Raw genomic sequence first — 27,952 nt, forward strand, 5'->3', positions numbered from 1 at the left:
CTTAGCAAGGGAGGTTCTGGGTAGATACAGGCCTCTAAAGCAGTAAGCTGCCCGCACCCCGAGTGGCTATGAGGGGAGGTCTGGCAGGGACAGCACCCTGGGGCCCGAGCCGTCACCTGGGTGGGCTTGCCGAACCACTTCCAGAGCTGCCGGGCGGGTAAGAAGGCGGCAATCTTGGGCCTGTTCTCTACAGATGGCAGGCGCTGGCGCTTGGCCAGCTCCTTGGTGGTGGGCAGGTGGACGCCCTCTCTCTTCTTGGGTCGGCTCTTGGCCCCAGCCCCAGCCTGGGCCTTGGGTGGCGAGGGCTGGGGTGGCGGGACGGGGGGCTGGGCAGCAGGTGCCTTCTTGCCCGGGGAGTGGGCCGAGGAGCGGGCCTTGTTGGCTGGCTTGGCCACCTTGGTGGGCAGGGCAGGCGGGGTGGAGGGGCTGGCTGAGGGCACAGGCGCCGCCTCGTCATCTGAGCTGCAGGACGAGTCCTCGTCTGTGGTGGAGGAGGAAGAGGAAGAGGAGGACGACGACGAAGAGGACGAAGAGGAGGAGGAAGAGGAGGAGGAGGAAGAAGAGGAAGAGGAGGAGGAAGAGGAAGAGGAGGAAGACGAGGAAGATGAAGAGGAGGACGAGGAGGAGGAAGAGGCTGGGGAGGAGGCTCTGGAGCTGGATGCGCTGCAGTGCCGGCCCCCGGCGCCCCGGCCCTCCTCCCCAGTTTTGTCTCCATCCTCTTCGCCCTCCGTCTCTGAGCTGCTGCCGCTGCTGCTGCTGCTACTGCTGCTGCTGCTGCTGCTGCTGCTGCTGTTCGTCTCCGACTCCTCAGCCCCATCCTGCTCGGCCTGGGTCTTGTCTGGGCTCTTGGGAGTCTGAGGGTCCTCCAGGGGGAGCCCTGGCCCGGGCTCTTGGGTGAGGTCCCCCTCCAGGGCTTTGGGCCAGGCTGCCTTGGGCTCTCCACTGCCTGCTGCTGGGGTATAGCTGGCCAGGCTCAGCAGGCCCTTGGGCTCCTGCCAGGCCCCAGACCCCGGGTCTTCCCGCAGAAGCAGAGCCTCTTTGGCCTTCTTGCTTTTAGGGGACGTGACCCCCTCGTGGTCCAGTTTGACGAGCAGCTTGGCCTCCTCCCCTGGCCTCCGGGGGCCCTTGGTGCCCGACTCCTCGGTAGCGCGAGTCTTTTTGGGCTTTGGGCGGGTGGCGGGCATGGTAACCAGCGGAGCCGGGGCCAGGGCTGCGGCAGGTGCCGGCAGCTCTCCAAAGGGCTCAGGAGCTGGGCAGCTGGCAAAGGTGGGCGGAGTAGGGCTGGGCTGCGGAGGTGGTGGGCGAGCCTTCGGGGCCTTGGCCCGCTTGTCCACAGGTTCTGGGGCACTCTTCTTGGAGCTTGGGGTGTTGATTGGCTCCAGGGCCAAGGGGGTGCTGGGGCCTTCCTCCTTGGGAGTCCCCTCCTCCAGGGCAGCCGCTCTGTCTAGAAGAGAGAAGAGGACAGATGGCTGGCAGGGCCGTCCTGGTGGGAGAGAAGCTGGGAAAGCTCTGGTTGTAGACAGGTGTGGTGATTCACACCTTTAATCCTAGCTATTTGGGAGGCAGAGATAGGAGGATTGTGGTTTGAGGTGAGCCAAGGCCAAATCATGCTCAAGTAGTTGACTGCGAGTTCAATCCCCAGAAGAAAGCCCTGATGACCCCCTGGTGGGATTTGGGTGTCGTGCTGTGTGGGGGCTGAGCAGCTCTGCTGTAGCAGCCATCCCATATATACTGGCCCCAAAGTAGGTGCTGCGATGGTCGTGGCACCTTTCTCTGGATTCCTGAGTGACTCACGGGGCCAAACCCCAACTCTAGCCCGCAGCTCTGCTCGCCTCGTTGGGCAGCCAGAGCAGAAGCGGCCAGTGGGGCGCAGCTCCACAGAGATGGGGACTGATCACCTGAACGCCCCAGGCCTGGGCCAGCTCACCACTCTTGGCCTTGGCACTGGGTTTCCGCCCGCGCCCTCGCGCCTTAGCTCCTGGCTCCTCCGAGCCCGTCCCGGCGCCCTCTTTGGCCTCCCTGGTATCCTTGCTGGTTTTGCGGCTGCGGCGCTTGGCGCTGGGCACCAGAAGGGCAGGGGAGGGCTCCGCACCTGCAGGGGGAGCACAGGGCAAACAGCTCAGGCCCGAGTTTCCCAGGCCCAGCTCCCAGGCCAGCATCCAGAGTGGGAACTTGGAGCTGTGCATCCCAGGGGGGCCACAGACCCTGGATGATGGCTACTGCAGCTGGGAAGCTGAACAGCTGGACGCAGGGGCCGGCCTGAGCTCAGCGGTCCACTTAGAAAGTGCACAAGACCGAGCATGTTATTAGTCAGGCACAATGTGGGCCACGCTGGCTCTGCTTCTGGAGACTCATTAACCTCTGGGCCCCAGGTGCACCACTGGGCAAAGGGAACAACAGTTCCATCCTCACAGGTCACATCAAGAAGGCCATGTCATGGGGCTTCCCTGGGAAGGTGGCTCAGTGGTGGAGCGCTTGCCTTGTATGCATGAGGCCCTGGGTTCGATTCCCCAGCACCACATAAGCAAAAAGAAAAAAAGCTGGAAGTGGTGCTGTGGCTCAAGTGGTAGAGCGCTAGCCTTGAGCTGAAGAGCTGGGGGACAGCGCCCAGGCCCAGAGTTCAGGCCCCACGACCGGACTCAAAAAAAAAAAAAAAAAAAAAGACCATGCCATGCAAAACTTGCAGCTATCGATAAATACACTTTTTTCCCCCTGCAGTCCTGTGCATGTATAGCTAAGCACTTGACCACATCCCCAGCCCTTTAAAAATAACACTTGACTAAGGGCAGGCATGGTCATGGATGCTTGTAATTCCAGCTACAAGGGAGGCAGAGAAATTACCTCTAAGGAGACCGCATCTCAAAAACAAGCTAGGCACGGTGGTATACACATTGACATTCCAGCTATGTAGGGAGAGGAGGTAGGTCATCATAGGCTGGCCCAGGCAAAAAACGTGAGACTCTATATGAAAAACAACTAACAGGACTGGAGGCATGGCTTAAGTGGTAAAGCACCCATCTAGCAAATGCAAGCCCTGAGTCCAAACCCCAATAATAATACAATAAAACTTTAGTAACATTTGGGTAGCCTCCCTTGGCCCAGACCAGCTGGGCCTGTGGCTGCCCTCAAGGATCACTGCGAGCCCCCAAAGCTGACCACCCCAGACTGTTAGGGGGTTCCGGTCCATTCTCTACTGTCTCCTGTAGGTTCTGATGCAAACAGCACAATCAAGAACCCAGAAGCAGGGGAGAGTATCAGGTGACCAAGCGGTCAACCAGCCAGCTGTGGGACCCCATGACTCACACTGGATCTTGTAGTCTGGCGGCAGGAGGCGGATGTGGGAGAGTGGGATCCTGCCCGTGTCTCCGTCATCAAACTCCACGGTGATCAGGTCTCCGTCATCTTCCAGGTCCAGCAACCCTGTGGAAGAAGGCAGGTCAGAGGGGACAGGCCACCAGCCTGTGACCAAGGCACAATGGCAGTGCACGGATCTGTATACACAGTAGGGCAGAGGTGGACAGGGGGCCACCCAGGCCTGGGGTGCAAGGCTGGCTCGGCTCTCCCACGTCTAGCTGAGACCTGGGGTGCTGGAAATGGCATACCCCTCTCTGCTCAAGCCTAAGCCCTCCCAGCACAGCGTCAGGTGCCACAGGCTGTCAGTTCTGAGGGGAGGAGGGAGAGGAGGGCGAGGAGGAGGAGGAGGAGGGAGAGTCTGGATGGACACACTGGAACTAACTTGGGCCGTGGCCTTGCTGTTTTGTCCTATTCCTGGCCATAACAACAAAGACGCCACCAAGGGGACCCCAACACTGCAGTGTCAGGTGGAGTAGCATGAACCTGGAGGGCTGTTGAGCTCTGGGCCGAGCACAGGGAGAAGGAGCTGGCTCCCCCACAGCCAAGGTAAACGGGACCCCACTCCTGCGTGCACATGTAAGCCTATGTCCCCCTGAGGAAGTGACTGAGGGGAGGGGTCCCCCATGTATAGCGTCCCTGCCACAGGTGGTCACAGGGCTGCGCACTGCGCCGTACTCCCAGGGGCCTGTCAAGGTCGCTCCAGTGCCCACCACACATGCCAGGGTGGCCGGCAGCAAAAGAAACATTCAGTGCAGAACTGACATGCACTGAAGACAGACGCAGAAGTCTGGGTAAAGGGAAAGTCCTTGGGGAGATTTTGCCATGTGTTGATGGAGTGAAAACACTTCCCTCTTAAGGAATGAAGAAAGGAAGTCTTGGGGATTTTTAAGAAAATGATAGTAGAAACTTTAGAAATTCGCAGGGTGTGGTTGACACATGCCTGTAATCTTAGATACTTGGAAGGGCAAGATGGGAGAGTTGAGTTTGTGATCAGCCTGGGATATACATCAAGGAAAAGGAAAAGAAAAAAGAAAGGGAAAGAGGAAAGAGGGAAGGGGGAGGAAAGGGGGAGGGGGGAAGGGGTAGGAGGAAGGGAGGGGAAGGATAAAGGGAAGGGAAGGGAGAGGAGAGGAGAGGAGAGGAGAGGGAAAGGGAGGAGAAGGGAGGGGAGGGGAGGGGAGGGAAGGAAAGAAGGAAAGGAAAAGGAAAGAGAGAAAGGGAGGGAAGGAGAGAGAGAAAATTTCAGATCTAGGTGTAAGAGAAGTTCCCGAATGTTTCCAGAGACAAATCAAAGATTTGAGAGTGAGAATGGAAGTGAACCGTCTCCAACATTAGAAGGTGAATAAGGCTGAAGTGACAACAGGGTGAAGTGTGAGAGAAAATGATCTCTAATTGAGAATTTATACCCTCAACTGCCTCTAAAGAATAAAGGTAAGACAGAAGCTGGTGGCTCATGCCTGTAATCCTAGCTACTAAAGAGGCTGAGATCTGAGGATTACGGTTCAAAGCCAGCCAGTCTATGAGACTCTTATCTCCAAGAAACCACCAGAAAACCAGAAGTGGCGCTGTGGCTCGAGTGGTAGAGTGCTCGTCTTGAGCTGAAGAGCTGAGGGGACAGTGCCCTGGTCCAGAGTTCAAGCCCCATGACCAACCAAAAAAAAAAAAGCTCAAGCTCAAGTTAGGGGCTGGGAATGTGACTTAGTGGTAGAGTGCTTACCTAGCATGCATGAAGCCCTGGGTTTGATTCCTCAGTACCACATACACAGAAAAAGCCAGTAGTGCTGCTGTGGCTCAAGTGGTATAGGGCTAGCCTTGAGCAAAAGCAGCTCAGGCTGCTGAGCACAGCTTGAAGAGCAGCTACCTCTCCTCCCCTCCCAGGACAGCAAGATCCAGGAGACTGCAATCCTAGAGAAAATCTGTCCCATTAACAGGACTGACTGATAGATGGGAAACACATCATTCCAGCCGAACATCTTAAGGCTTGGACTGAGGCAGACACCTACAGACCGGATGCTGTAGGCAACCTTAACTTCAGCCTCACCACAGTAACTAAGACTTCGGTGTAGACACTTGGAGTGCTAGCCATTCTCTAGACAGGATGTGCTGAAATGTACAAGTACCTTCCTACTCAGCAGGACCCCAGTCCTGCCGCTGTGGGCAACCAAGTAAATAGACTGTTTCTGGATCTGGCCATTCAAAAAAAAACCCCGTCACTTCATTATGTTGAGTCAGCCAAAGTCTAAGAGTGAGGCAGTTAAGAGTCCATCTGGAATGCATTCACTTAGACCCAAGGGCATGCCTGGAAGGAGGCATCTCACCTCGGACCACAGTGCCGGGGTACAGGCATCGGTACTGCTGGCTCCAGTAGGCGGCAATCCTGGTCCCTTGTGGTAGGTAGCGCGTTGAGGCTGGCCGCACGTCAATGATCTGGGGGAATGTGAGACTGAGCCCAGGTGGTGGCCAGAACAAAGCCATGCCCATCCCCACTCCCCAGCCCCCCCCATTCTGCTTCCCCTGCCCCCCTCACCGCTTCCTGCAGCAGCTGCTCCAGGCAATAGATGTGGGGTCGGTTCCCTCGTTCCCCCTCCACCACCACACGGTATCTGCAGGGAACAAATGTGTGACCAGAGAGACACCAACTCAGCATTGTTAGCATAGTCCCTGGCGCCCTGGTGCATGGCCTCCAGATCTTGAGGCCACAGACTTGCTATGTAAATACAGGCAAATTCTTTTTTTTAACTGGTCCTGGGGCTTGAACTCAGGGCCTGGGCACTGTCCTTAAACCACTTGAGCCACAGGCTCTACCAGTTGAGCCAAAGTGCCACTTCCAGCTTTTTCTGAGTAGTTTATTGGAGATATGAGTCTCACAGACATTTCTGCCCAGGCTCGCTTTGAACCATGATCCTCAGATCTCAGCCTCCTGAGTGGCTAGGATTATAGATATGAGCCACCAAGTGCCCGGCAGTAGGGACAAATTCTCTCTCCTCCTGGCCTCAGTTTCCTCAGCTGCAAAATGAGGGGTCACAGAGCCTGCTGGGCTGGGGGCTGCCTATGCTCTCCTCCCCCCACTCCCCCACCCCCAGCCCAGAGCAGCGTGGGACTCACATGTCCGGGGAGTGCACGGTGTGCACATGGCCCGCGTACAACAGCTTGTCGTCCATGGGGATGAGCACGCGCAGTCCGTCCTTCAGCTCGTCCTTGTCAATGATGCAGGAACGTGGTGCTGGGAGGAGAGGGGGAAGCAAGGCCGGGCTCAGCGCAGGGCACCAGGGAGACCTTCCTTCCTCACAGTCCCGCCTGGAGGCCCCAGTCCACCTCTAGAACAGAGCACCAGGAGCCTGATGGCTCCCCAACCTTGCCCAAACCAAAGTGCACTCCTGGGAAGCGGTGTGAGAGTGGCAGCCTTCTGGGCCCCTCTCAGACAGCCCCAAGATCACAGCGCTCCTCCTCCAGTGCCCAGCACGGAGTGAGGATCCTCAACATCCCGTCCCCACCCTCACAACCCAGGGCAAGACGTCTTCCTCATCCAGTGCCTCCCTTCCCTCCCTGTTTGGCACCTCTCCCTTTTTCTTTCTGCAGTCCTAGGGCTTGAACGGGGCCCATCTGTCCCTGATTTTTGCTCAAGGCTAGTATTCTACCACTTGAGCTACAGCTCCACCTTTGGGTTTTTTTTTTGGGGGGGGGTGTGATTAATTGGGACATAAATAAAGAGTCTCATGGACTTTCCTGCCAGGCTGGCTTTGAACCTTGATCCTCAGATCTCAGCCTCCTGAGTAGCTAGGATTACAGGCATGAGACTCAGTCACCCAGCTCAATTTTCCTTTTTTTTTTTTGGCAGGGAGGAGGGAGGTGGTACTTAGATTTGAACTCGGCTTCATGATTATGAGGCAGGTGTGCTCTATTAGTTGAGCCATGTTTCCAGCCCTTTTTGGCTTTACTTATCTCTCAAATAGTGTCTTACTTTTTTGTTTTTGGTTTTTGGTCAGTCGTGGGGCCTGAACTCTGGGCCTGGGCACTGTCCCTCAGCTCTTCAGCTCAAGGCTAGCGCTCTATCAATTGAGCCACAGCGCCACTTCTGGCCTTTTCTGATATATGGTACTGAGGAATAGAACCCAGGGCCTCATGCATGCAAGGCAAGCACTCTACCACTGAGCCACCTTCCCAGCCCAGTGTCTCATGATCCTCCTCACTGTGCTTCCCTTATAGCTGGGATTTCAGACACACAACACTACTATACCCAGCTTGTTTGCTGGGATGGGGTCTTGAATTCATCCCTAAGGGTGACCTCAAACTTTCATCCTTCTAATCTCTACCTTCCAAGTAGTCTGGATTACAGGCATGAACCACCTTGCCTACTCAGACCACTCACACCCCATCCCCCAGACTCCAGCAGGCCTTTCGCTCAGTCTGTCATTATGATATGTTACAAAGAGACCCAGACAGCTGTGGGGTCTGGGAATGAGGGATCCCCTTCTGCATCCTCGCCTGCACCATGCTTGATGCCAGGCACTTGCTTTGACTAAGGGAAAAGCGGCAGACGCTAGTCATACAGGGAAGGGCAGGCAGAGACGGGCTTCCAGGTCCTGTTCCTCTCCCCCCTCCTCAAACCCCTGTGCAGCCTGAGACCACTGAATGCTAAGTCAGTAGGGCACTACCTGACTCAGATAGTAGGTCACCGCGGCCTGGACCCCTCCACCCCCCATTGTCTGGAGAAACAGCCCAGGCACCTGCACCCTGCAGACGCCAAAGTTTGGTGGCAGTGGTTGGCTGCTTGCCCTCAGAGCTGCCCTGCCTCCGCCCTGTTCTTAGCACCACTCCTCCACCTGATCTTTCTGGGAGCATCTCTAGCACCCCAAAGTCAGGCCATCAAAGCCCAATGTGTGGTCTCTCCATCCCAGGACCACAGTTTTAGGAACCCCCCAATGTTGGCCTGAAACCATACTCAGCCTCAACCCTGCCTCTCCCCATGTTGTTCTACCATAGCCCCAGCTCACAGCCAGCCAGGTTGGAGAGTGGTGGGCTGGACTCCTCGCCTGCCCCCCCAGGACCTCCACCAGCATGATTATCATCCCCTCCCCCACCCCCACAGCCCAGGAGAGCTGCTCAAATTGCTCAACAGGGCCCAGGGATCTGTGGTGATTTGCTCTTTCACTGTTCCCTCACCCCCACCCCGCCCGCCCTTAGCTTTACTAAGCCAGAGCTAAACTGACCTCTTTTCTGTTGGCTAAAGGTGCCCCGCTCCTGGCCAGCCCAAGGATCTTACACACTGTTGTCATCTGCCTAAGTCTCAGGCCTGGGCTGAGATCTACCCTCCCCTAAGACCCCCTGCAGCCCCTCCCAGCACATGGCCCCACTCACCTGGAGTCAGGGGCCGCTCCACAGCCCCACCATGTGGCAAGTGTTCATCCTCAGAGAAGCTCGAGTCCTGGTTGGGTTCAAAGTCCTCCTCGGCGGCCATGCACTCCATCAGCTTGCTCACGGCCCCGCCTTTGCCCCGGTTCTAGCCACAAAACACAGCAGACAGAGCGCTGAGGATGAAGTAGGAGACCTGCCCAACCCAGAGCCATGGTCGGGCCAGCCAGGCTGCAGTGGTATCTGCTGCGTGCACAGTGGCCAGGGCTGAAAGTACTCAGCTGAGCACTCCATCCATGGTGCTGTCATCACAGCAGACATCGGGGTTTCTTTCTTGGGGAAACTGAGGCAACAGCTCAGCCGTGTGTGATGCATTTGAGGGAACGGCTCCCTCGAGTCCCCAAAGGACAGGCCTTGAGCTGCTGGGCGGGTTGTTGGCCTCCCTTATTTGCCAATGTGGGTGTCAGCTCAGACGGGGGCTATGGTCAATCACAGACAGCACGTGAAGCCTCTATCTCTACCTCCAGGAGACACTGGCGGGGTGGGCTTTGGGGTCCGTACCCCTTACCCTGGGACACCTGGGCCCAGACTCCTCCCACACCCCTTGGGGCCTCACCTCCTTCTTGGTCTCCTTCCCCTTAGGCTTGGCCTTGCTTCTCCTGGCGGTCACCAAGGCCCCAGCGTGTGGGGCTCTGGCCTCGGGAGGCAGGGCAGGAACCCGGGGGGCTGGCAGGGAGGCGGCTGGCCCGGCCTCTTTGCCTTTCTTCTTCTGCAGGAACAGTAAGTAGAGCTCTCAGAAGGCACGAAGGGTCCAGGCCCTCGTCCTGTTCCTCCCCCCGCCCCCCACACCAGGTCCAGACAGCCTGAGCACGCCATACCAAACAGAAGAACGAGGCCCTTAGTGCCCTTCAAGTGTTCTTGTCTTTTTTGTTTTTTTATTTATTTATTTTTGGGGGGGGGGCGGTGTTTTTTTTTTGGGGTCCGGTTGTGGGGCCTGAACTCTGGGCCTGGGCGCTGTCCCTCAGCTCTTCAGCTCAAGGCTAGCGCTCTACCACTTGAGCCACAGCGCCACTTCCGGCTTTTTTCTTTTTGCTTATATGGTGCTGAGGAATCGAACCCAGGGCCTCAGGCTTGCAAGGCAAGCGCTCTACCACTGAGCCACCTTCCCAGCCCAAGGGGGGGGCGGTGTTTTTTAACTGCTGGTGGAGGCTTGGACCCAGGGCCTGGGTGCTGTCCCCAAGCATTTTTGCTGAAGGTTAACACTCTACCACTTGAGACACAGCTCCACTCTGTTTTTTTTTTTTTTTTTTTTTTTTTTTAATTAGAGGTAAGAATCTCATGGAACTTTCCTGTCAGGGCTAGCTCTGAACCTCAATCCTCAGATCTGAGCCTCGAGTAGCTAGGCATGAGCTATGGATGCCCAAGGTGTTTTGGTTTTTACTCTCCATTTTTTTTTCCCTCTTTTGCCTCACTCAGGGTCTTGTGCTGCTTGGCAAATGGCTCTGCCACCAGCCATGCCCCCACCGAGCCCCCCCCCCCACTGAGCCTCTCCATTATTTTAATACTTTATGTTCCTTGTTTCTGAAATAAAGACAATGCACATAAGTTGTCTTTTGTCTCATAGCATGGATACGTATGCATTCCTCTCAAACAAGTCTCCATCCTGATATGCCCTTCCAGAACATTCCATGAGGTAAACATGAAGGGTCATGAATACATATTTATATACATGTTTTGGTTTGTTTGTGGATTTTTTTTTTGGGGGGGGGGGTCGGTCATGGGCCTGAACTCTGGGCCTGGGTGCTGTTCTGAGCTCTTCAGCTCAAGGCTAGCGCTCTACCACTTGAGCCACAGCGCCACTTCTGACTTTTTCCGCTTATCTGGTGCTAAGGAATGGAACCCAGGGCCTCATGCATGCAAGGCAAGCACTCTACTACTGGGCCACCTTCCCAACCCACTTGTGGGTTTTTAATCAGTGTTGGGGCTGGAACTCAGGGCATTATGCATACTATACAACTGTTCTACCACTGAGCTGCGCCCCCAGCCGAGTGTTTTGTGTTTTTAAACACAGGTCCAGAAATCCTGCTTTGAGCCAGGTATGGTGGTCCATGCCTGTAATCTCAGCACTTGAAAGATGGAGGTAGGAGGGTCAAGAGAAGATGAAGGAGGGAGGAGAATGAAGAAAAGGGAGTCCTGTCAAGGCTAGTGTGCAGAGGTGGCTCTGTTGTTGCTATGTATCAGTGTGACTGTGTCATGTGAGCATCCCCAGAAAGGGGCCTGCTGACCCCTTTCAAATGATGCCCCACCCCAGCCGGGCCTTTGCTGTCTAGCCACTCCTGCCCTGCTGATGCCAGAGCCACACCATCCCCAGCACCTCAGAGGTACCCTACTCGGGAACAAACAAGTGTTCCTTTGCCTGTGGGTGTGGAAGGCAGCCCAAAGCTTCACACATGGCCCTGCCAGCGAGCAAAGATCTGGAAACCAACGACAGGCCATCAATCAGAAAGCCCGCATACAGCTGTGGGGCACAGTGCCACACCGCCCAGCAGAGAAGATGGGCCCCAGCCTGGCTTCTTCCAAGGAAAGACGGTGACAGAGAGAGAGGCAGGGAGGGAGAGGGAGGAGGGAAGAAAGAAAAGGGAGGAAAGAAAAAAAAAAGGAGAGGGAGGAAACAGACAAGAAGGAAAGAGAGAGAAGGAGCAGGGAAGACAGAGGGAAGGAGGGAGAAGGGGGGAATTCCTGAGGCAGAAGTAGCAGTGGGGGATGGGGGCATGACTCTGGGCTTTAACTCAGTGGCTGAGCACAAGCGCTCAGGGCAAGGCCCTGGCCCTAGCACAATCATCATCATCATCATCATCATCATCTCACTGTGTCACACCAGGGACCTGTAGCTTCCCCAGGACCAGATTGGTCTTGTCTGGGCCAGTGGGGCCAGGACCACAGGCCTGGTCACAATGGGATGACACAGCCACTAGAGTGGTTTTCAGGGTGGTGTTTGAGGAGGAGGCGGACACCCCAGGGAGCAGGGCCTAGCAGAGGCCTTCGGGTCACGGGGAGGGGTGCCCTTCAAGGGCTCTAAGGAACCTTAGTCTCTTCCTGTCCCTCTGCTCCCTGGCTTGTGAGTGGAACAGTTTTGCTCCACCTCCTGATACTGCTTCAACACAGGCCAATGGATCCTATACTGAAACTTCCAAAATGCTGAGCTGGAGGTATAGTTCACGTGGTAGAGAACACCTGGCTAGCAAAGTAAGCCTATTTTAAAAAAGAAAGAAAGAAAAGAATAAAAGTAGGACAGAAGCTGGTAGCTCAGGCCTGTAATCCTAGCTACTCAGGAGGCTGAGATCTGAGGATGCCAGTTTAAAGCCAGCCTAGGCAGGAAAGTCTGTGAGACTCTTATCTCCAATAAACCACTAGAAAACCAGAAGTGGTGCTGTGGCTCAAGCGGTAGAGCGCTTGCCTTGAGCTGAGGGACAGCGCCCAAGCCCAGAGTTCAAGCCCCACGACTGACTAAAAAAAAAAAGGAGACAAGGTCTCACTATCCCAGGCTGACCTTGAACTCATGATCTTCCTGCTCCTGCCTCTCAAATACAGAGATTATAGGCCTGCTCCACCACACCCTTGTTGTGCCTATTTTATCCCAGTTGCAGACTAACTTGGCCTCACGTGGGCAAACACAGGCACACGGATGACACAGAAGCAATTCCCCGAGGCTAGGGCCCTCCCCATGACCCCCTACCTTCCGAGGGTCCTTCCTGTCCTTGGCCCGGCCCGCGTCCTTGCGTGGGCTGGGTGCGCTGGCCTTGGCGCGGGCGGCCCTGGGTGCAGGTGCGCTGCTGGGTGCGGGGGCCGCTGCGCTGGCGTCGTGCAGGAAGATGCGCTCACTGCGCCGCCGCGTCCACAGGTCGTCGTCGCTGGCCTCAGGCCCGGCCTCGAAGCCTGGCTCCTTGGGGCCCCGCAGCTTCCGGGCCTTGCGCCCCTTCTCTGGGGCCAGCTTGGTCTTGTCTGGGCTGGCTGGGCCGGGGCCGCGGGCACTAGTGGCGGGTGTGGCTAGAGGGGGGCCCGGCTCCCCCAGCCCCTTCTTGGGCCGCAGCACCCCTGCAGGTGACTGCCTGCGCACCTTGACCTCGCTCTCCGAGTCCGTGTACTCAAACTCCGTGCCTGGACATGGGGGAAGGAGGGAGGCTTGTGGGCAGGGCCTCTGGGGGCCCCGCTTCACGCAGTAGGCCCCCACTCCCATTCTACCCCAGGACCACACTCCAGGAAGGGGGGGAGCGGAGAGCTTCTCTTCTGCTGCCAGGAAAGAAACTGAGGCCCAGAGGGGAAGGTGTGGGTTTTGCCCAGGCCCACCTACCCCAGCTCTGCCTGTGTCTGGTCCCCCACCCTGGACTCCCCTCTGGAAACCTCAAGGTCTTGGGCTGCTCCAGACCCTCCCTTGGGGGCCCTGGAAACGCCAGAAGGCTGGCAGGTGTCCTGGGAGAGGTGCCCACCTGCAGGGCAGTGGCCTGTGAGAGGCAGGTGGGGAAGCCCACAGGAAAGCCCCAAACCCTCTGTGCTGGGCAGCCCCAAGTTCCCCTAGGCCTCTCCCCTTCCTCGATGGCTGGTCTCACCAGGGCCCGTGGCCATGGGCCCAGCCCTACTCTCCGGCCAGGCCAGAGCCACGTCCTCCACAGTCTCCTTTGACTCGGGTCTGGGGCCAAGCGACCTCTGACTGCACAGCTTCTGGCTCCAGCCCACACCTCACATCTTCCCTGCTTTCTGAACTCCAGGCATCCTTCCATCCCTCCCCCAACCTCAACGTAGGGTGTCAACTCTGCTGTGGCCAGAGTTGACACCTAGCCCTGGGTGTCCCCTTCATCTACAACCCCCTGGTCACTGGCAATGGCCCCTCCCAGTGTCCTATCCCCTATCTTGACCTATGTGGCCTGTCCCACTCCCACGAGGGGCTCCCTGAGTTCTCCAAAGGTCTCTGGTGATCCTCATTGCTAAGCCTGGCATGGTGCCGTGTTCAGCACAAGTATCAAGAGAGGGCCTGGTGGCCTGGCCTGGCCAGACTCAGGATGAGGTATCTGGGCCAGCCTGCTGGGGTGACAGCCCCAGACACAGCCAGTGACCTGCCTGAGGGCTCTTAGAACCCAAGCCCAGACACCAGAGCTCAATTCCAGCCCTCATACCACCTTGGGCAGTAGGCAGCCAGATGACTCCAGTGTTCACAGCAAGCCCTGCCTGGAGTCTTGTTAATCTTGTGTTGACAAACCTCCTACAACACAGGGAGCCACAAGGGGTCTCGGGAGGCAAAGAGAGTTCAGGCCAACCAGCTAGAACCCCTATGTATAGCCCCACTGCTGGTGTGCATGTGGAGTAGGTGACAATGGACAGGGAAGGTCCACTTGGAAGGGGAATATGGTGTTACAGGGGTGACATCTTGTTCATGCCCCTCATACTCGATTCTTACTAATCTTCTTGTAGGGAATGAGGGACACGTGGGAAAGAAACAAGTCCTTCTGAGCTCAGGAAACAGGAAAGAACCAGCCAAGCATGGTGGTGGTGCACAGCTATAATCCCAGAACTCTGGAGGCTGAGGCAGAAACATCTCAAGTTCCAGGCTACCCTGGGCTACATAGTAAGGCCCTGTCTCAAACCACTAAAGGAAAGCAAGCAGGAGAAAGAAACCTAGAAATAAGAGAATGGAAAAAGAGCCACAAACTCTGCTCATCCACACTTTGAAACTACTCACACACAGAACAGACACAACGCAGCACAGAGAACATCAGAAACCAACAGAGACCAGAGTAGCCCCTGCCAAAAACACAGAAGCTGCAGTTTGAACCCAATCAAGACAAGGTCAGCTGAAAGAGAAGAAATACTAGTCAGGTACTAGAGGCTCACACCTACTAAAGAGGCTGAGATGTAAGGATTCCAGTTTGAGGCAAGCCCAGGCAGAAAAGTCAAAGAGACAATTATCTCCAACTAATTAGCAAAAAGCTTGATATGAGCTGGGTGCTGGTGGCTCACACCTGTAATCCTAGCTACTCAAGAGGCTGAGATCTTGCTGGGTGCTGGTGGCTCCTGCCTGTAGTCCTAGCTACTCAGGAATCTGAGATCTGAGGATCACAGTTCAAAGCCAGCCCGGGCAAAACCATGAGACTCCTATCTCCAATAAACCACCAGAAAACCGGAAGTGGTGCTGTGGCTCAAATGGTAGAGCGCTCGTCTTGAGCTGAAGAGCTAAGGGACAGCACCCAGGCCCACAGTTCAAGCCCCATGACCAAAAAAAGAGGCTGAGATCTGAGAATCATGGTTCAAAGCCAGCTGGGGCAGATGAGTCCATGAGACTTATCTCCAATAGTACTACTCAGAAAAATCCTGCACTGTGGCTCAAGTGGTAGCCTTGAGCAAAAGCAGCTCAGGGACAGTGCCCAGACCCTGAGTTCCACAATGTCTAGTATACAACCAAAAATTACTCAACAGATGGCGCCTAACACATGCTAGAGAGAAGAAAAACAGTTGCTTTAGACTGAGATGAAGCCAGCGTTAGAAACAAGATAAGGATTCACCCTGAATATTACAACTATCCTTGAAGACATAAAACAAAACCTGGAAACTTCTCTAAAGATATTTAAAGGGCCAGTAGAGAGAACTAGGAATGTGGCTTAGTTGTAGGAATGCTTGCCTAGCGTGCATGAAAAGCCCTGGATTTGATTCCATAGTACCACATACACAGAAAAAGCCAGAAGTGGCGTTGTAGCTCCAGAGCAAAAGAAGCTCAGGGACAGTGCCCAGACCCTGAGTTCGAGACCCAGGGCTGGCAAAAAAAAAAGGGGGGGAAAGGGGGGAACAGCAGAGAAACAGAAAGGGCTGAAAAGAACTAAACTGTAAAACTGCAAATTGCAGTTGTGGAAATGAGAAATTCACTGAAGAAAGAAGGCTGGGAGTATGGTGTCTGACTACTAAGCACCATACCTGGAGATCAAACCCTGGTACTGGTTTTTTTTTTTTTTTTTTTTTAAAAGAAGCCAGGCGCCGGTGGCTTAAGCCTGTGATTCTAGATACTCAGGAGACTGAGATTTGAGGATCACAGTTCAAAGCCAGCTGGGGCAAGAAAGTCTATGAGACTCTTATCTCTAATAAACCACTCAGAAAACCGGAAATGGCACTGTGGCTCAAGTGACAGAGTGCTCCCCTTGAGCTGAAGAGCTGAGGGACAGCGCCCAGGCCCAGAATTCAAGCCCCACGACCAAAAAAAAAAAAAAAAAGAAAAAAGAAAAAAAGAAGGGGGAGGGGCAAGAGCTGAATAGATGAATACATTCAGAGAACTGTTACATGGCAACAAAAGATTGGGTGTGGGGGGTGGTGGTGGAATACTTTAGGTGATAAAGTGATAAGGCTCATAATCAAGAGAAATTTGCAGAATCCATACAGATATATTGTCTACACCAGGTACACTGTGGTCACTGCTGGGAGCCAAAGTAAAAACACAGTAGACAGGAGCAGGAGACATGAGACCTCCTTTAGTTTAGATCTGGAATTCCCTCATTAGGCCCCAGGAGTTGAAAGCTTAGAATTCTTTGGTGTGGTACTACTGAGAGGCAGTGGCTTCTGAAGGAGGTGTGACCTAATGGGAGGAAGTTAAATGACTGGGGGCATACTCCTGAAGGGGACTGTAGGACACCACCTCTTCCTACTTCCTCCTCTACCTTCCTACCATGAGATGAACAGTTTCTTTCAACACAGGCTCAGGGACAGTGCCCAGGCTGGGGGTTCAAGCCCCATGACCAAAAACCATGTATGTACCTAGTAACAGCTATAGACATGTAAAGAAAACTTGGGATAATTAGAAGAACAAACACAGAATTCTGCAACCACAGTTGGATATTTTAACATCTACCTCTAACAAACTGATAGTACAAGAAAATGGCAGAGAGATAAATGTGGACATTACTAATCACATCAAGGTGAGTGATATTTATAAAATATACCTAAACATAGCTATATACACATATATATATGATACTTATAAAATATTATACCTAATCATATTAATATATATAAATACATACATACACACTTCATATATGTGTATAAAGTAATTTGCTAGGAAATGCCTAACAGTCAAAAAAAATGTGTGTGTGTGTGAGTGTGTTGGTCCTGGGGCTTGAACACAGGGCATGGGTGCTGTCCCTGAGTTTTTTTTTGCTCAAGTCTAGCATTCTACCACTTGAGCCACAGCTTTGAAATTCCATCCTCAGATCTCAGTCTCCTGAGTGCCTGACTTCAAATATTTTACAAAATTAGAAGATAAAAATTGCAGAGTATGGGGCTGGGAAGGTGGCTCAGTGGTAGAGTGCTTGCCTTGCATGCATGAGGCCCTGGGTTCAATTCCTCAGCACCACATAAGCAGAAAAAAGCTGGAAGTGGCGCTGTGGCTCAAGTGGTAGAGCACTAGCCTTGAGCTGAAGAGCTGAGGGACAGTGCCCAGGCCCAGAGTTCGGGCCCCATGACTGGCAAAAAAAAAAAAAAAAAAAAAAAATTGCAGAGTATGGGGCTGGGAAGGTGGCTCAGTGGTAGAGAGCTTGCCTTGCATGCATGAGGCCCTAGGTTCGATTCCTCAACACCACATAAGCAGAAAAAGCCAGAAGTGGCACTGTGGCTCAAGTGGTAGAGTGCTAGCCTTGAGCTGAAGAGCTGAGGGACAGCACCCAGGCCCAGAGTTCAGGCCCCATGACCGGACCCCAAAAAAAAAAAAAAAAGCCAGCCACTAGTGGCTCACACCTGTAATAATCCTAGCTACTCAGGAGGCTGAGATCTGAGGATCACAGTTCAAAGCCAGGCAGAACTGGAAAGCCCATGAGACTCATCTCCAGTGAACCAGCAAACATCTGGAAGTGGAGAGGTGGTTCAAGTGGTAGAATATTAGCCTTGAGCAAATACACACAGTGAAAGCGCCCAGGTCCAAACGGAGTTCAAGCTCCAAGACCAGCATACACATATAAAAACACTAACAATAAGATAACCAGGCAATTTCTCTCAAATATTTGGAAAATAAGCAATGCTTTTATGAAGTTTTTTATCTGGCCTAAATAGAAATCACAAGAGAAACTACAATACATCTAACTGAAAAATGTGGTAATATATCAAAATGTGTGAGATGTGACAAAAGTAGTGTTTAGAGAGGTCTACGGCTTTTAGTGTCTTCTGGAAAAGAACGAAGCTCCTAATCAAAACCATCATCTTTTCCCTTACGAAATGGGAAATAGGTGAAAATTACACCCAAAGAAAACAGAAGGGCCAGGCGCTGGTGATTCACAGCTGTTCCCCCAGCTACTTAGGAGGATAACTGTGACTGGAAGCCAGCCAGGGTAGTAAAGTCCGTGAGACTCTTATTTCCAATAAACCACTCAAAATGATGATGGAAGGGCACCTCTGACCCAGCCCACACCTCTCTCACTGCAGCTTGGGGTGACCTCTGGTCCCCAAGGCTGGGTTAGGGGCTCCCTCTGGCTCCCAGTCTCGTACCTACAGGGCTGTGTTTACTTGGAAAGAAGGAAAGGAAGTCACTCAGCTGATCTCTCCTAATGAATAGAGGCCCCATCACCAGCTGCTTTACTTGGGGCAGAGCTGCCCTGCTCTTATCATTTCTGAGCCTCAGTTTCCTCATCCGTGTGATGGGCCCACAGTACCCACCTCCCAGCAGCTGCCCACACTCACCCATTAGAGTCTGTCGCTCCTCCTTCTTGCGGGCCTTTTGCTTGGCCTCCAGCTGGACCACTGACAGGGCTGGCCCCACTGTGGGGCTGGGAAGGGCACTGGCCGCAAAACGGGCAAGCAAACCCAGCCCACTCTCCTCCAGGCCTGGCGACAGAGCCCGCTCTCGGGAGCCTAGCCTATAGCCACCACTGCCAGTTTCCTCCTCCTCCTCCTCTTCCTCCTCCTCCAGCTCCTCCTCATCGTCGTCCTCTTCTGAACTCTCATCTGGCATGCAGAAAACAGGGAGCAAGTCAGGGGCCTGGCCTAGGTGTGCACCAGCCCCCCGCCTCCCCACCACCACCTATCCCAGGCCAGAGCAGCCACTTGACTCCAGCCTCACTCTGTCCTCACCATAGACCACAGGGAAGGATTCAGAACCAACCCTTAGCCCCTCCCATGGCCTGAGGCCTCCAATCATCAGAGCCAGGTACATGGACATCCTGGATAGCCCAGACGGGGCAGTGGCTCTGGGCATCAAAGTGGGCTTCTGGGAAGGGAGTACCAACATGCACCTGTGCTGTGGGCAGGGGACAGACACAGACAAGGACAGGAGACAGTGCTTACCACAGTCTCACACAAGCCCACACGTACACACACACGTACACACGTACACACGTACACACGTACACACACACACACACACACACACACACACACACACACACACACACACACACACACACACATTGACGTAAACATGGAGACCAAGGAAGGAGGCAGGAGAGGAGAAAAAGGAAGGAGGAGGGGTGAAGGTGGGGTTCAGGCTGAAGCTCCAGGCATGGGGTCTGTGGCAGTTTGGCCAGCGGGAAGCCTGGGGCCTGTGGCAGGGGAAGGTGGAGTATGATGGCTCTGCAGAGAATGGAGACACCATGGTTCTAGAGTCTACAACTGATTCCTCATGCTGGGAAGCCTAAGGGCAGGTTGTGCTCCTCTTGGCATGGGGTGACCCTCCTGGCTCAGTTAAGAGGAAGGGACATACAGGGTCCTCTATAGTAGGTCCCCCCCCAGCTTTAAAAAGATCAAGTGGGTACTAATGGTTCATGCCTGTAATCCTATCTACTTCAGGAGGCTGAGATCTGGAGGATGGAAGTTCAAGACCAGCATAGGCAGAAAAGCCCATAAGCTTTTATCTCCAATCACCAGCAAAATGCCAGCCTGGAAGCATGACTCAGGTTGTAAGAGCCAGCCCATAGGCAAGAAAACCGAGCAAGTTCGAGGCCCTCAGTTCAAAAGTCCTAGTACCCATGAGAGAGGAAGGAGAGAGAGACAGAGAAGGAAAGAGCAAGAGAGAGAGAGACAGACACACAGAGAGACAGAGACAAAGAAAGCATGGGAAGAAGCAGGTGACTCTTGCTACCTACACAGGAACTAACTACACTGTTCCACTCCTGGGAGCTACAAAGCAGCTATGGCAGCTCTGGGGTGGGGGCCCTGACCCAGGTTGTGTCTCTGAGGGGTGAAGCTGAGGTTCAGCAACATGAACTGTTATCCTGCGCGCCAGCAGCCCACATGGCCAGGACATTGGCAGCTGGGAAAAGCAAGGACAGGATATTGCAACCTCCATGTAACCAAACCTTCCATCAGAAATAAGATATGCTTTCAAAGTAAGATTGGCCTCTAACTCAAGATCCTCTTGCTTCTGCCTCCCAAGTGCTGGGATTACAGACGTATACTACCATGCTGGTAAAGAGTCTACCTTGAAGTATAAACTTCCTTCTGTCTTTCCCCAGTAGAGGGCCAGGCAAACCCTGAGGAAGCAGGCAAGGGGTATGGAGAGCTTGTTCAACACACCACAGAGCAGGGCCTCAGGAGCACTAAGAGCCTGTGGCCACAGACAGGACCCAGGAAGCTTGGGAAAGAACTATGTTCAACAAGTGGCAGGACATACATACTGTGGGCCAGATGTGTGGCTAGAAAAGACACAAGTGAACAGAGAAAAATGAATGGACAAGGAAAGAGGGGTAGTCGAGTCTCCGTTCCTCTGCCAAAGCCCCAGGCCACTGCTCAGTGAAAAAGCAACCAGTGGCCAAAAGTACAGCCCCGAGAGGTGCTGTGTCCCGTGAGCCACCCTGGGAGGGGGAGCCCCAGAGCTGGGGGAGGCTGCACAATGGGTAAGGAGATGGAGGGGGAGGGTGGGACCAAGGGGAGGGCAGGGCTCCCGTGGGTAGTGTAGCGATGGATGAAGCACAGGCTGGGGAGGCCAGCAGGGCAGGCAGGGGACAGGCGAGCAGTGCACACTTGCGATCATTCACATTGCGACATCACATGGTTGTCTCCGCCCCAGTGAGCCACAGCGGCAAAGCAGGCTAAGGGTAGGCAGACTCGACAGCGCCTGGGTCCCCCAGTTAGGGCCCCTACCCTGGGACTGGCCAATTTGGGCAGGGGAAGGAAGAGGGTGGTGGACTGGGATGGGGGTCGGTGATTTCTCCTTCTCAAAGCCCCCTGTCCTGGTTGCTCAGGTGTGGAATTTTCTAGAAGGAGTCTCAGCTAGCAGCTTAGACAGAGGGCCAGCTCTGGGTTTCTGAGAGCCACAGTGGCCATGTCAGACCCCAGAAAGCCACAAGCAGGCCAATCCCAACACCTTGGCCTTCAGGAAGTACGAATCACCTGCAAAAGGTGCGCTCCAATTCTCCTGTGGCCTTGTGGCCTTAGTCCACAGACATGCCAAGGGCAGAGGGGGAGAAAAATCCCAAAGGCACCCAAGGAAATGCAGGGGAGGAAAAAAAACCACGAAAAAACAAAAACCCAAGAAACCAAAACAATAACGAAAAAATAACCCAAAATAAAAAAGAACACTTTTTTTTTTATATGAAACAAAAAGAAAAAAATAGATCTTGACTCAGGGCAAGGGATAGTAGGCTATTGTCTATTTTGTTTGGTTTCCCAAACCTAATAAGCCAAAGCGCTTCAGCTGTTGGCAGACCCAGTGGGGACAGACCCCAAGGAGGGGAGGTGAAGAGAGGGCAGAAAGAAAAGGGTTTTGCCTACCCCAAGCTCAGTTACCCGCTGCGCCGTCTGCCCTACTCCCAGCCTTCGCTTTGCGTCCAAGTGCAGCATGAGGGTAAATGCAAGAGACCGAAACAGACACTCAAAGCATCATGGGTAGGGGTCAAGGGTGGAGGTATGGTCAAGCTGCTGGGAGGAGAAAGCAGACACACTAGAAAAAGCCAAGCCAATTAAGTGTTTAGTACCAGGGGGACAGGAAGGCCCTATTAACCAAAATATCCCTTTCGAGACCTCACCAATGATCTGCTTGGTGTGCAGGGGCCCAGCTGGGGGAGCTGAGGACCCCCCCCTGCCCCTTCCTCCCATTGCTCCCCTAGCTGGGTTCCTCCTACCAGCACTGCTATCCCCGGGACCCCTTTCTGAGAAGTCTGGGGGGATGAGAGGGTTACATACTTGTCTGTGGGATCTAGCTAAGGACAGAACTCTAAAATGTGGGTGTGTTGGGGAGAAGGCAGGGGGAAGACCCAGCCCAGGTCAGAGAGTAGAAATGGAGAGCCAGGCCAGTCATCCACAAAAGAAGGGAGACCTGGGACAGGAGACTGGCAGGTAGACTGGTGGCCTCTCTCTGCGGCCCAGCTTGCATTGGGGCTCAGAAGTGGCAGGGGCCCGGGAGGAACTAGCCCACAGGGCCCCAGGCTTCCTGTGAGCCACCTCTTGACCACCCAAAAGCCATCTCTGCTTTTTTGGACAGAAGGCCTGGGAAGGGAAAGGCTGGGAAATAGAGGGATGGGCTGATCTGGTCCCAGGGGCCCCATACCAGGTGACATTCACATTCATTGTGATTCCCCTAGCCCACCCCAGGCCTTCCTTGGGGAGCAGGTGCCATGGGATGCTACACATGGCCTGATTCTAAAGGAAATCCACCCTGAAGCAAAACCACAAAAGCCTAGAACATTCTCACATTTCTGGTTGAAGGGCTTTGGAGGGCTCTGATGTTTCTGACAGCACACTACAAGGCTGGCTCACGCTGGAGAATTGGCAGCCAAAGCCATCTTGGCGGTCATCCGGTCGTTCTTGTTTTAAAGGACCCCTGACTGAGCCCAGGCTACACCAGGCTGGGGACTCACAACCATAACGCAGTGTCCCAATGAAGCTAACCATTTCTAAATCCAACAACAAAAATGAAGGTTGGCAAAGGGCCTTGTGCCCCAGCTGCCTCCACGCCCTTCTAAGCAGAAATGCTAGTTAAAAGCCATGTGTTGATTGGTTAATATTCTTTTAACCAGTGGTGAGTCACAGGAGAAGCTTTAAGAAAACTTAAAAAAAAATTAAAAAAAAAACCCACAAACAAGCAGCTTTGAAAAAATTAAAAATAAAGGATATACACAGACATACACGAAAAAGAAATGGATGCGGGAACCACTGGGGATACTGGAGTAATAGAAAGGAATCGTCCCCCATGTCTACTCCTTCTGGGGTAGGGTGGGGAGAAGGATCAGGAGGGAGGAAGGGAGCAACAAATGGGGGGAAAGTGTCAACCTAATGTCTAGTAAGGACACAGCAAGAGAGACAAGGTACACAGTTTAGTTAAAAATGAACTTGGTATGTTTAATAGAGCTTGGTATTACCAAAATCGCGGTACAAACATCAAGTCACACGCCCACACGACTGACAGAAGTCCATTTACAAAACTCTCCTGGGCAGCTTCCTCCGACCCGTGCCAGGGGACAGTGCCCAGCCCGGCCTGTGGTTGCCTGGGAGGGTCAGAGAGGCACGGGGCCTTGGGGCAGGGGCGGGGACAGGGGCAGGGGCAGGTTGGGAGAAAGGCAGGGAGTGAAGACTAGAAGCCAGTCGGTGTGAGGCTGCAAAAGAGCCAGCCAGTGATGAAATCAAGATGGTAACAGTACAAATAAAAATCAAATCAAAACAGGGCAGATAGGGCAGACTACGCTGCCAAAGACCAAGACGGCTGTCCATCTGCAGCCATCCTTGCTGTGCGATCGCGATCTCTCTCTCTCTCTCTCACTCACTCACTCTCTCTTTCCCCCACACTCACTCTCACTCTAAAACATGGAAGGGATTGTGTGTTTGGAGCTAGTAACCTTGGTCAAAGGAGTTCTCCGAAGAGTCGCTGAAGGAGGAGCGGGCCTCGGCTTCTCGAAGCAGTAGGCAGAAAGGCTGCTTTCTGCCAGCACCTGCCTTGGCTTTCAGAGTTCGGGGGGCTGCTAGGCCCCTCTTGGCCAGCTTGGGGCCTGCCACTGGCTTGCTGTTCTTGGCCACCATGCCGCACAGGAGGGAGGAGGTCAGTTTGGAGCTGGAGGGGCCTTGAGCAGACCACTCATCCTTCAGGAAGTCATCCTCTTCCTCAGAGTCCGTATCTGTAGTCAAAGTGGTTTGGCATAGGTAAGTCACGGGTGCAGGAGGAGGGGGCTCGGATCTTTGCCATACCATCACTGGTGCCTCTGGGGGCATGTCAAAATGCAGGGCCAAGTACCCAGTGGCCCTGGGAGACCTCTTGGGATGCCCAGCTCTTCTCCTGGCCTGGGGAGGTACCTGAGTATGTGTACCATGCAGACTGGGTCACCTGACCAGAGTAAGATGTGACAAAGGTCCCACTTCAGTCACATCTGCCTCTCCAGCGCCTGGGAGGACAGAGCCACTGAGCCTCGTTCTCAGGAAGGATTCTCTTAGGATCCTGGAGGCTACCATACATCGTTCCTGTCCACCTTTCACCAGATGGCAGTGTCCTGAGGCTCCCCTGGGGAGGGACATGGCTCAGGAGGGAAAGGGTGCAATCGCATTCATCTCCCAACCCTCTACTGGCAACATCACAGAAGCAGCTTCAAAAGGTGTGGTGAGAATCATACCAAGGGAAGTGACCAATGATGCCATGCTCAGGGCCTCCCCTGGCCCTCTTCTCCCTCAGAGCCTCCTGACCACCATATCACATCACCGGCTCAGTATAAGGTTCTGGCCTAGACATATCTCTGAAAGCCAGAGATGTGAAACTTTCCTGGGGGTGGGGATGGGGTAGTCTATGAAGGGGGCCATAGTACTGATCCTGTGTAATCAACACACACCTGCACCATTTTGATCTGTTTTCCTACTGGGCTATATTGGGCAAGACCTGAAAAATGGCTCCACAGCCAAGCCCATAATCTCTTAGTCTGGTAAAACTCATGCCCAGCAGAAGAGGATTCACACGTGCAGCAATACTTCTAGTAACACCTGCCATCTCCTAGGCCAAGAGCAACCACGTGCACACAGGTGAAGGGACATGCCTGGCTGTTTCCTGACAGCCCCACTGTCCACTGAGCCAAACCCCCACTGCAGCGAGGAAGTCAAGGCCTGCCAAGTCACCAGCCTGCCACACCACAGCTCTTCCTCCTGTTGCATTCTCCTTTGTCCATTCCGTGCCCATATCCCAGGCCATTGGCAACAACCAACCTGGTGTCCCATGAGAACCAACTGGAGATGCCGCACGTGAGCTGCAACCCAAACTCAGAAAGCACCAAGGTACATTCTCTTCCATCCCCTGCAGCAAGTCTGTCACAATTCTGCTTCTCTGGTGTCCAAGGACCTGGGCAGTGCTACCTGACCACATTTATATGGATCTTGAAGTTACTGAAGTAATGACGATCTCACATGTCCTGGGCATACAAGGCACACGCTGAAGACCCACTAGTCCAGGACACAGACACAGACACAGACACAGACACACAGACTCACACACACACAGAGCAACAAAACATCAGCAAACCTCTACCAGTAGCCACACGCAGCTCTTGGTTCACATGAGCACCCTTAAACCCTAATAGCCCTGGAAGACAGATGGTGTTTTAAATTCGAGCCCAGAGAGGCACTTAAATACATGCCTGGGCTGAGGCCATGGCTCAAGTGGCAGAGCACCTGCCTAGCAAGAATAAGGCCTTGAGTTCCAACCCTGGTACCACCACCAAAGTAAACAAGGAAAAGGTGAAAGGCAGGGGAAAAGATGAGAGAGAGGATGAGAAGAAAAAGGATGAAAAAGGGAGGGAGGGAAGGAGGGAAGGAAGAAGGAAAGAAGGGAGATGAGGATATCTTTAAAAAAAAAACAACACAATTATTGTTTCTGTCATTTCTTTTTTTGGTACCAGATATGAAACCAGAGAAAAGGAAAGCTTTTAAGCTGAATATGGCAGCTGAATATACCGAATATGCAATCCCAACTCTCAGAAAGATGAAGCAGAAGGATGATCTCAAGTTCAAGGCCAGTCAGGCCAAAAAGACTATCAGGAAGGAAAAGGAAAGGAAGAGACATATAAAAGGGAAAAAGGACAGGAAAGAAAAGAAGAGGAATGAAGCCAGATGCTGGTGGCTCACACCTGTAGCCCTAGCTATTAGGAAGCTGAGACCTGAAGATCATGCTGTGAGAAAAATCTTGTCTACTGAAGTAGTTTTCTTCCTTTCTGTTGACCTTGAGAGAAAGGTTTTTCTGAAGAGTTCCTGCTTTGGCCAAGTAGCTTGGCCCTGGCTAATTACATTTTAGTTACATACATCCTTTTCCTGAGCACTTGAATTAGGACCTCCTGTTAGAAACTCCTTGAATTTTAGTTACACGCTGTTAATTAAGCTGCATCCTTGTGCACATGGTGAGCCTGAGCCTCCTCCAAGGTGAGCAGAAGAGCAAAGCCCACTGGGTTAAGGGTAAAAAGGGAGCAACCTGCCTGCTCTTTGCTTGCTTGCCAGATTTTTGGCTGATGGAGCATTCTCCTGCGGCAGTAAACTTTGCCTTGCTAAGTTCCTTTCCAGTTGGGTGTCACAATTTCTCAACATCCTGAGCTAATTCTAACAATGGTTCAAAGCCAACCCTGGCAGGAATGTCCATGAGACTCTTTTTGGTATAAGCCAGAAGTAGAGCTTTGGCTCAAGTGGTAGAGCAAAAGAAGCTGAGGGACAGTGCCCAGGCCCTGAGTTTAAGCTCCAGAACTGACACTCTTCCCCCCTCTCCCCCCAAAAAGGAACAAGAAACACACACACACACACACACACACACACACACACACACACACACACACAAAACACACACCTGGTTACATTAAATATGTCAGTTTTCCACTCAACATTGAATGCCCCCACCCTATCCCTCACACACACAACTGTAAAAACCCACACATAGCCAGTAGCTCACGCCTGCACTCCCTAGCTGAGATCTGAAGCTTCTCCATTTGAAGAAATGTCCCTGAAACTCTTATCTCCCGCAAATTTACCAGCAAAAAGCTGGAAGTGGAGCTGTGGTTCAACCAGCAAGTCCTCTACCCCACAGGGGCCTAGGGACTGCTAGGATAAACACCAGTGGCTGGAGAGGCCCCCTTGCCTTCCTGCAACAGTCACATTTAGTACCCACGGTTCCTGGGCAGGCAGTCCCCAAGACACAGACACGAGTGCGCAGCTCTTTCCAGCCAGTTAGCCAGGTGACGGTCACCTTCCCATGCACACCACGACAGCCATTTCCATTCAAATGAAATAGAACTCCTCTTTCAGTCAGACCATCAAGCAACGACTCCATCATCAAGCAACGACTCCATTGTGCAGGCGCAATAGCACATGGCTTCCCATGGTAGGTAGGGACCGAGTGGGGACCCAGCTGCTGTGGTGGGTGCCAGGCAGAACCAGGTGTAACCCCGAGCTGGACTGTCACCCCACTATGCACCCACTTGTTCCTCAACCCCTGAGGTTGCCTTAAGCAGCAAAATAATGACTGCCGCTTGCAGGGCTGTCAGAGACAACGAAAATAGGTCTGCAGAAGCCACCATTTCTGAGCCCAGCACTAGGAGCACGATGAACTTCCGGTGGGCAAGGGAATCAACCCCTCTACCCCCCTCAAGAGCAGTTGTACTCCAGGCCTCTCTAGACCAACCAGCCACAAACTCTATGTACGGGAGGTCTCTTTGAGGAAAGCTTTCCAGAGGCTAGAGGTGGGGGAAGCAGTCCAATGTCCTGCCTGCCAATCAGAAGTCTCCAGGTATGAGCTCAACGCGGCATCCACCAATCACAAGCACTCCTGCTTCAAGTGCACCCACTTCTGGCCTACAAACAGCGTGCAAAGACCGCCCAGAGATTAATAGGAAAGGAGAGAAGCAGCGACTTCAAGGCAACACGGCGTCTGCTACTTACTGTAAGAGTAGCTGCTCACTTCTGAGGCGAACGGGGAATGGGCTGACTTGGGCTGGCCTCTGACCTTGAACCCCACCTCCATCTTCCTGGCTTTGGCGGCCCTTTTGTGTTTCCCTTCTCTGGAGGATTTCAAAGACAGGCCCAAGCCTTTGGCCAGAGCCTTCCTGTCCTTGCCCAATAGGCTGTCATAAGGGGTCAAGAACCTGCTGCAGCCCCCATTGCTTTTTGATTTCCCCCCAGAGGGGTCCGAAAACTTGAAGGGCGACTTCAACTTGTCCTGCTTTGTGAGCGAGAGGGCCTTGTCTAGCTTGCTTGCCAGTTGTTCCTGGTCACTTGCCATCTTCTTCTTCTTAATCTTCAGCTGGAGAAGCAAATTGGGTCACAGTTTAAGACATTTTTC

At 53.5% G+C, this 27,952-nt stretch overlaps 1 protein-coding gene across 4 annotated transcripts in view; it reads right to left on the reverse strand.

The window, feature by feature from the left end:
• Tnrc18 (trinucleotide repeat containing 18) overlaps window positions 1-27,952 on the reverse strand; it is an 85,619-nt gene that overhangs the window by 3,887 nt on the left and 53,780 nt on the right. For all 4 annotated transcript variants that reach the window (XM_070033475.1, XM_070033476.1, XM_070033474.1 and 1 more), the window contains 12 exons: window positions 27,553-27,913; window positions 23,499-23,774; window positions 18,412-18,675; window positions 12,443-12,864; window positions 9,323-9,475; window positions 8,713-8,854; window positions 6,460-6,577; window positions 5,882-5,957; window positions 5,673-5,781; window positions 3,304-3,420; window positions 1,928-2,092; window positions 117-1,444 (listed from right to left, as the gene is read on the reverse strand). In XM_070033475.1, coding sequence (XP_069889576.1) covers window positions 117-1,444; window positions 1,928-2,092; window positions 3,304-3,420; window positions 5,673-5,781; window positions 5,882-5,957; window positions 6,460-6,577; window positions 8,713-8,854; window positions 9,323-9,475; window positions 12,443-12,864; window positions 18,412-18,675; window positions 23,499-23,774; window positions 27,553-27,913 — 3,531 coding nt within the window. The remainder of the gene's footprint in view (window positions 1-116; window positions 1,445-1,927; window positions 2,093-3,303; window positions 3,421-5,672; window positions 5,782-5,881; window positions 5,958-6,459; window positions 6,578-8,712; window positions 8,855-9,322; window positions 9,476-12,442; window positions 12,865-18,411; window positions 18,676-23,498; window positions 23,775-27,552; window positions 27,914-27,952) is intronic.

Source organism: Dipodomys merriami, unplaced genomic scaffold, assembly GCF_024711535.1.
Source record: "Dipodomys merriami isolate MVZ:Mamm:240054 unplaced genomic scaffold, mDipMer1.0.p SCAF_22, whole genome shotgun sequence".
Lineage (NCBI taxonomy): Eukaryota > Metazoa > Chordata > Mammalia > Rodentia > Heteromyidae > Dipodomys > Dipodomys merriami.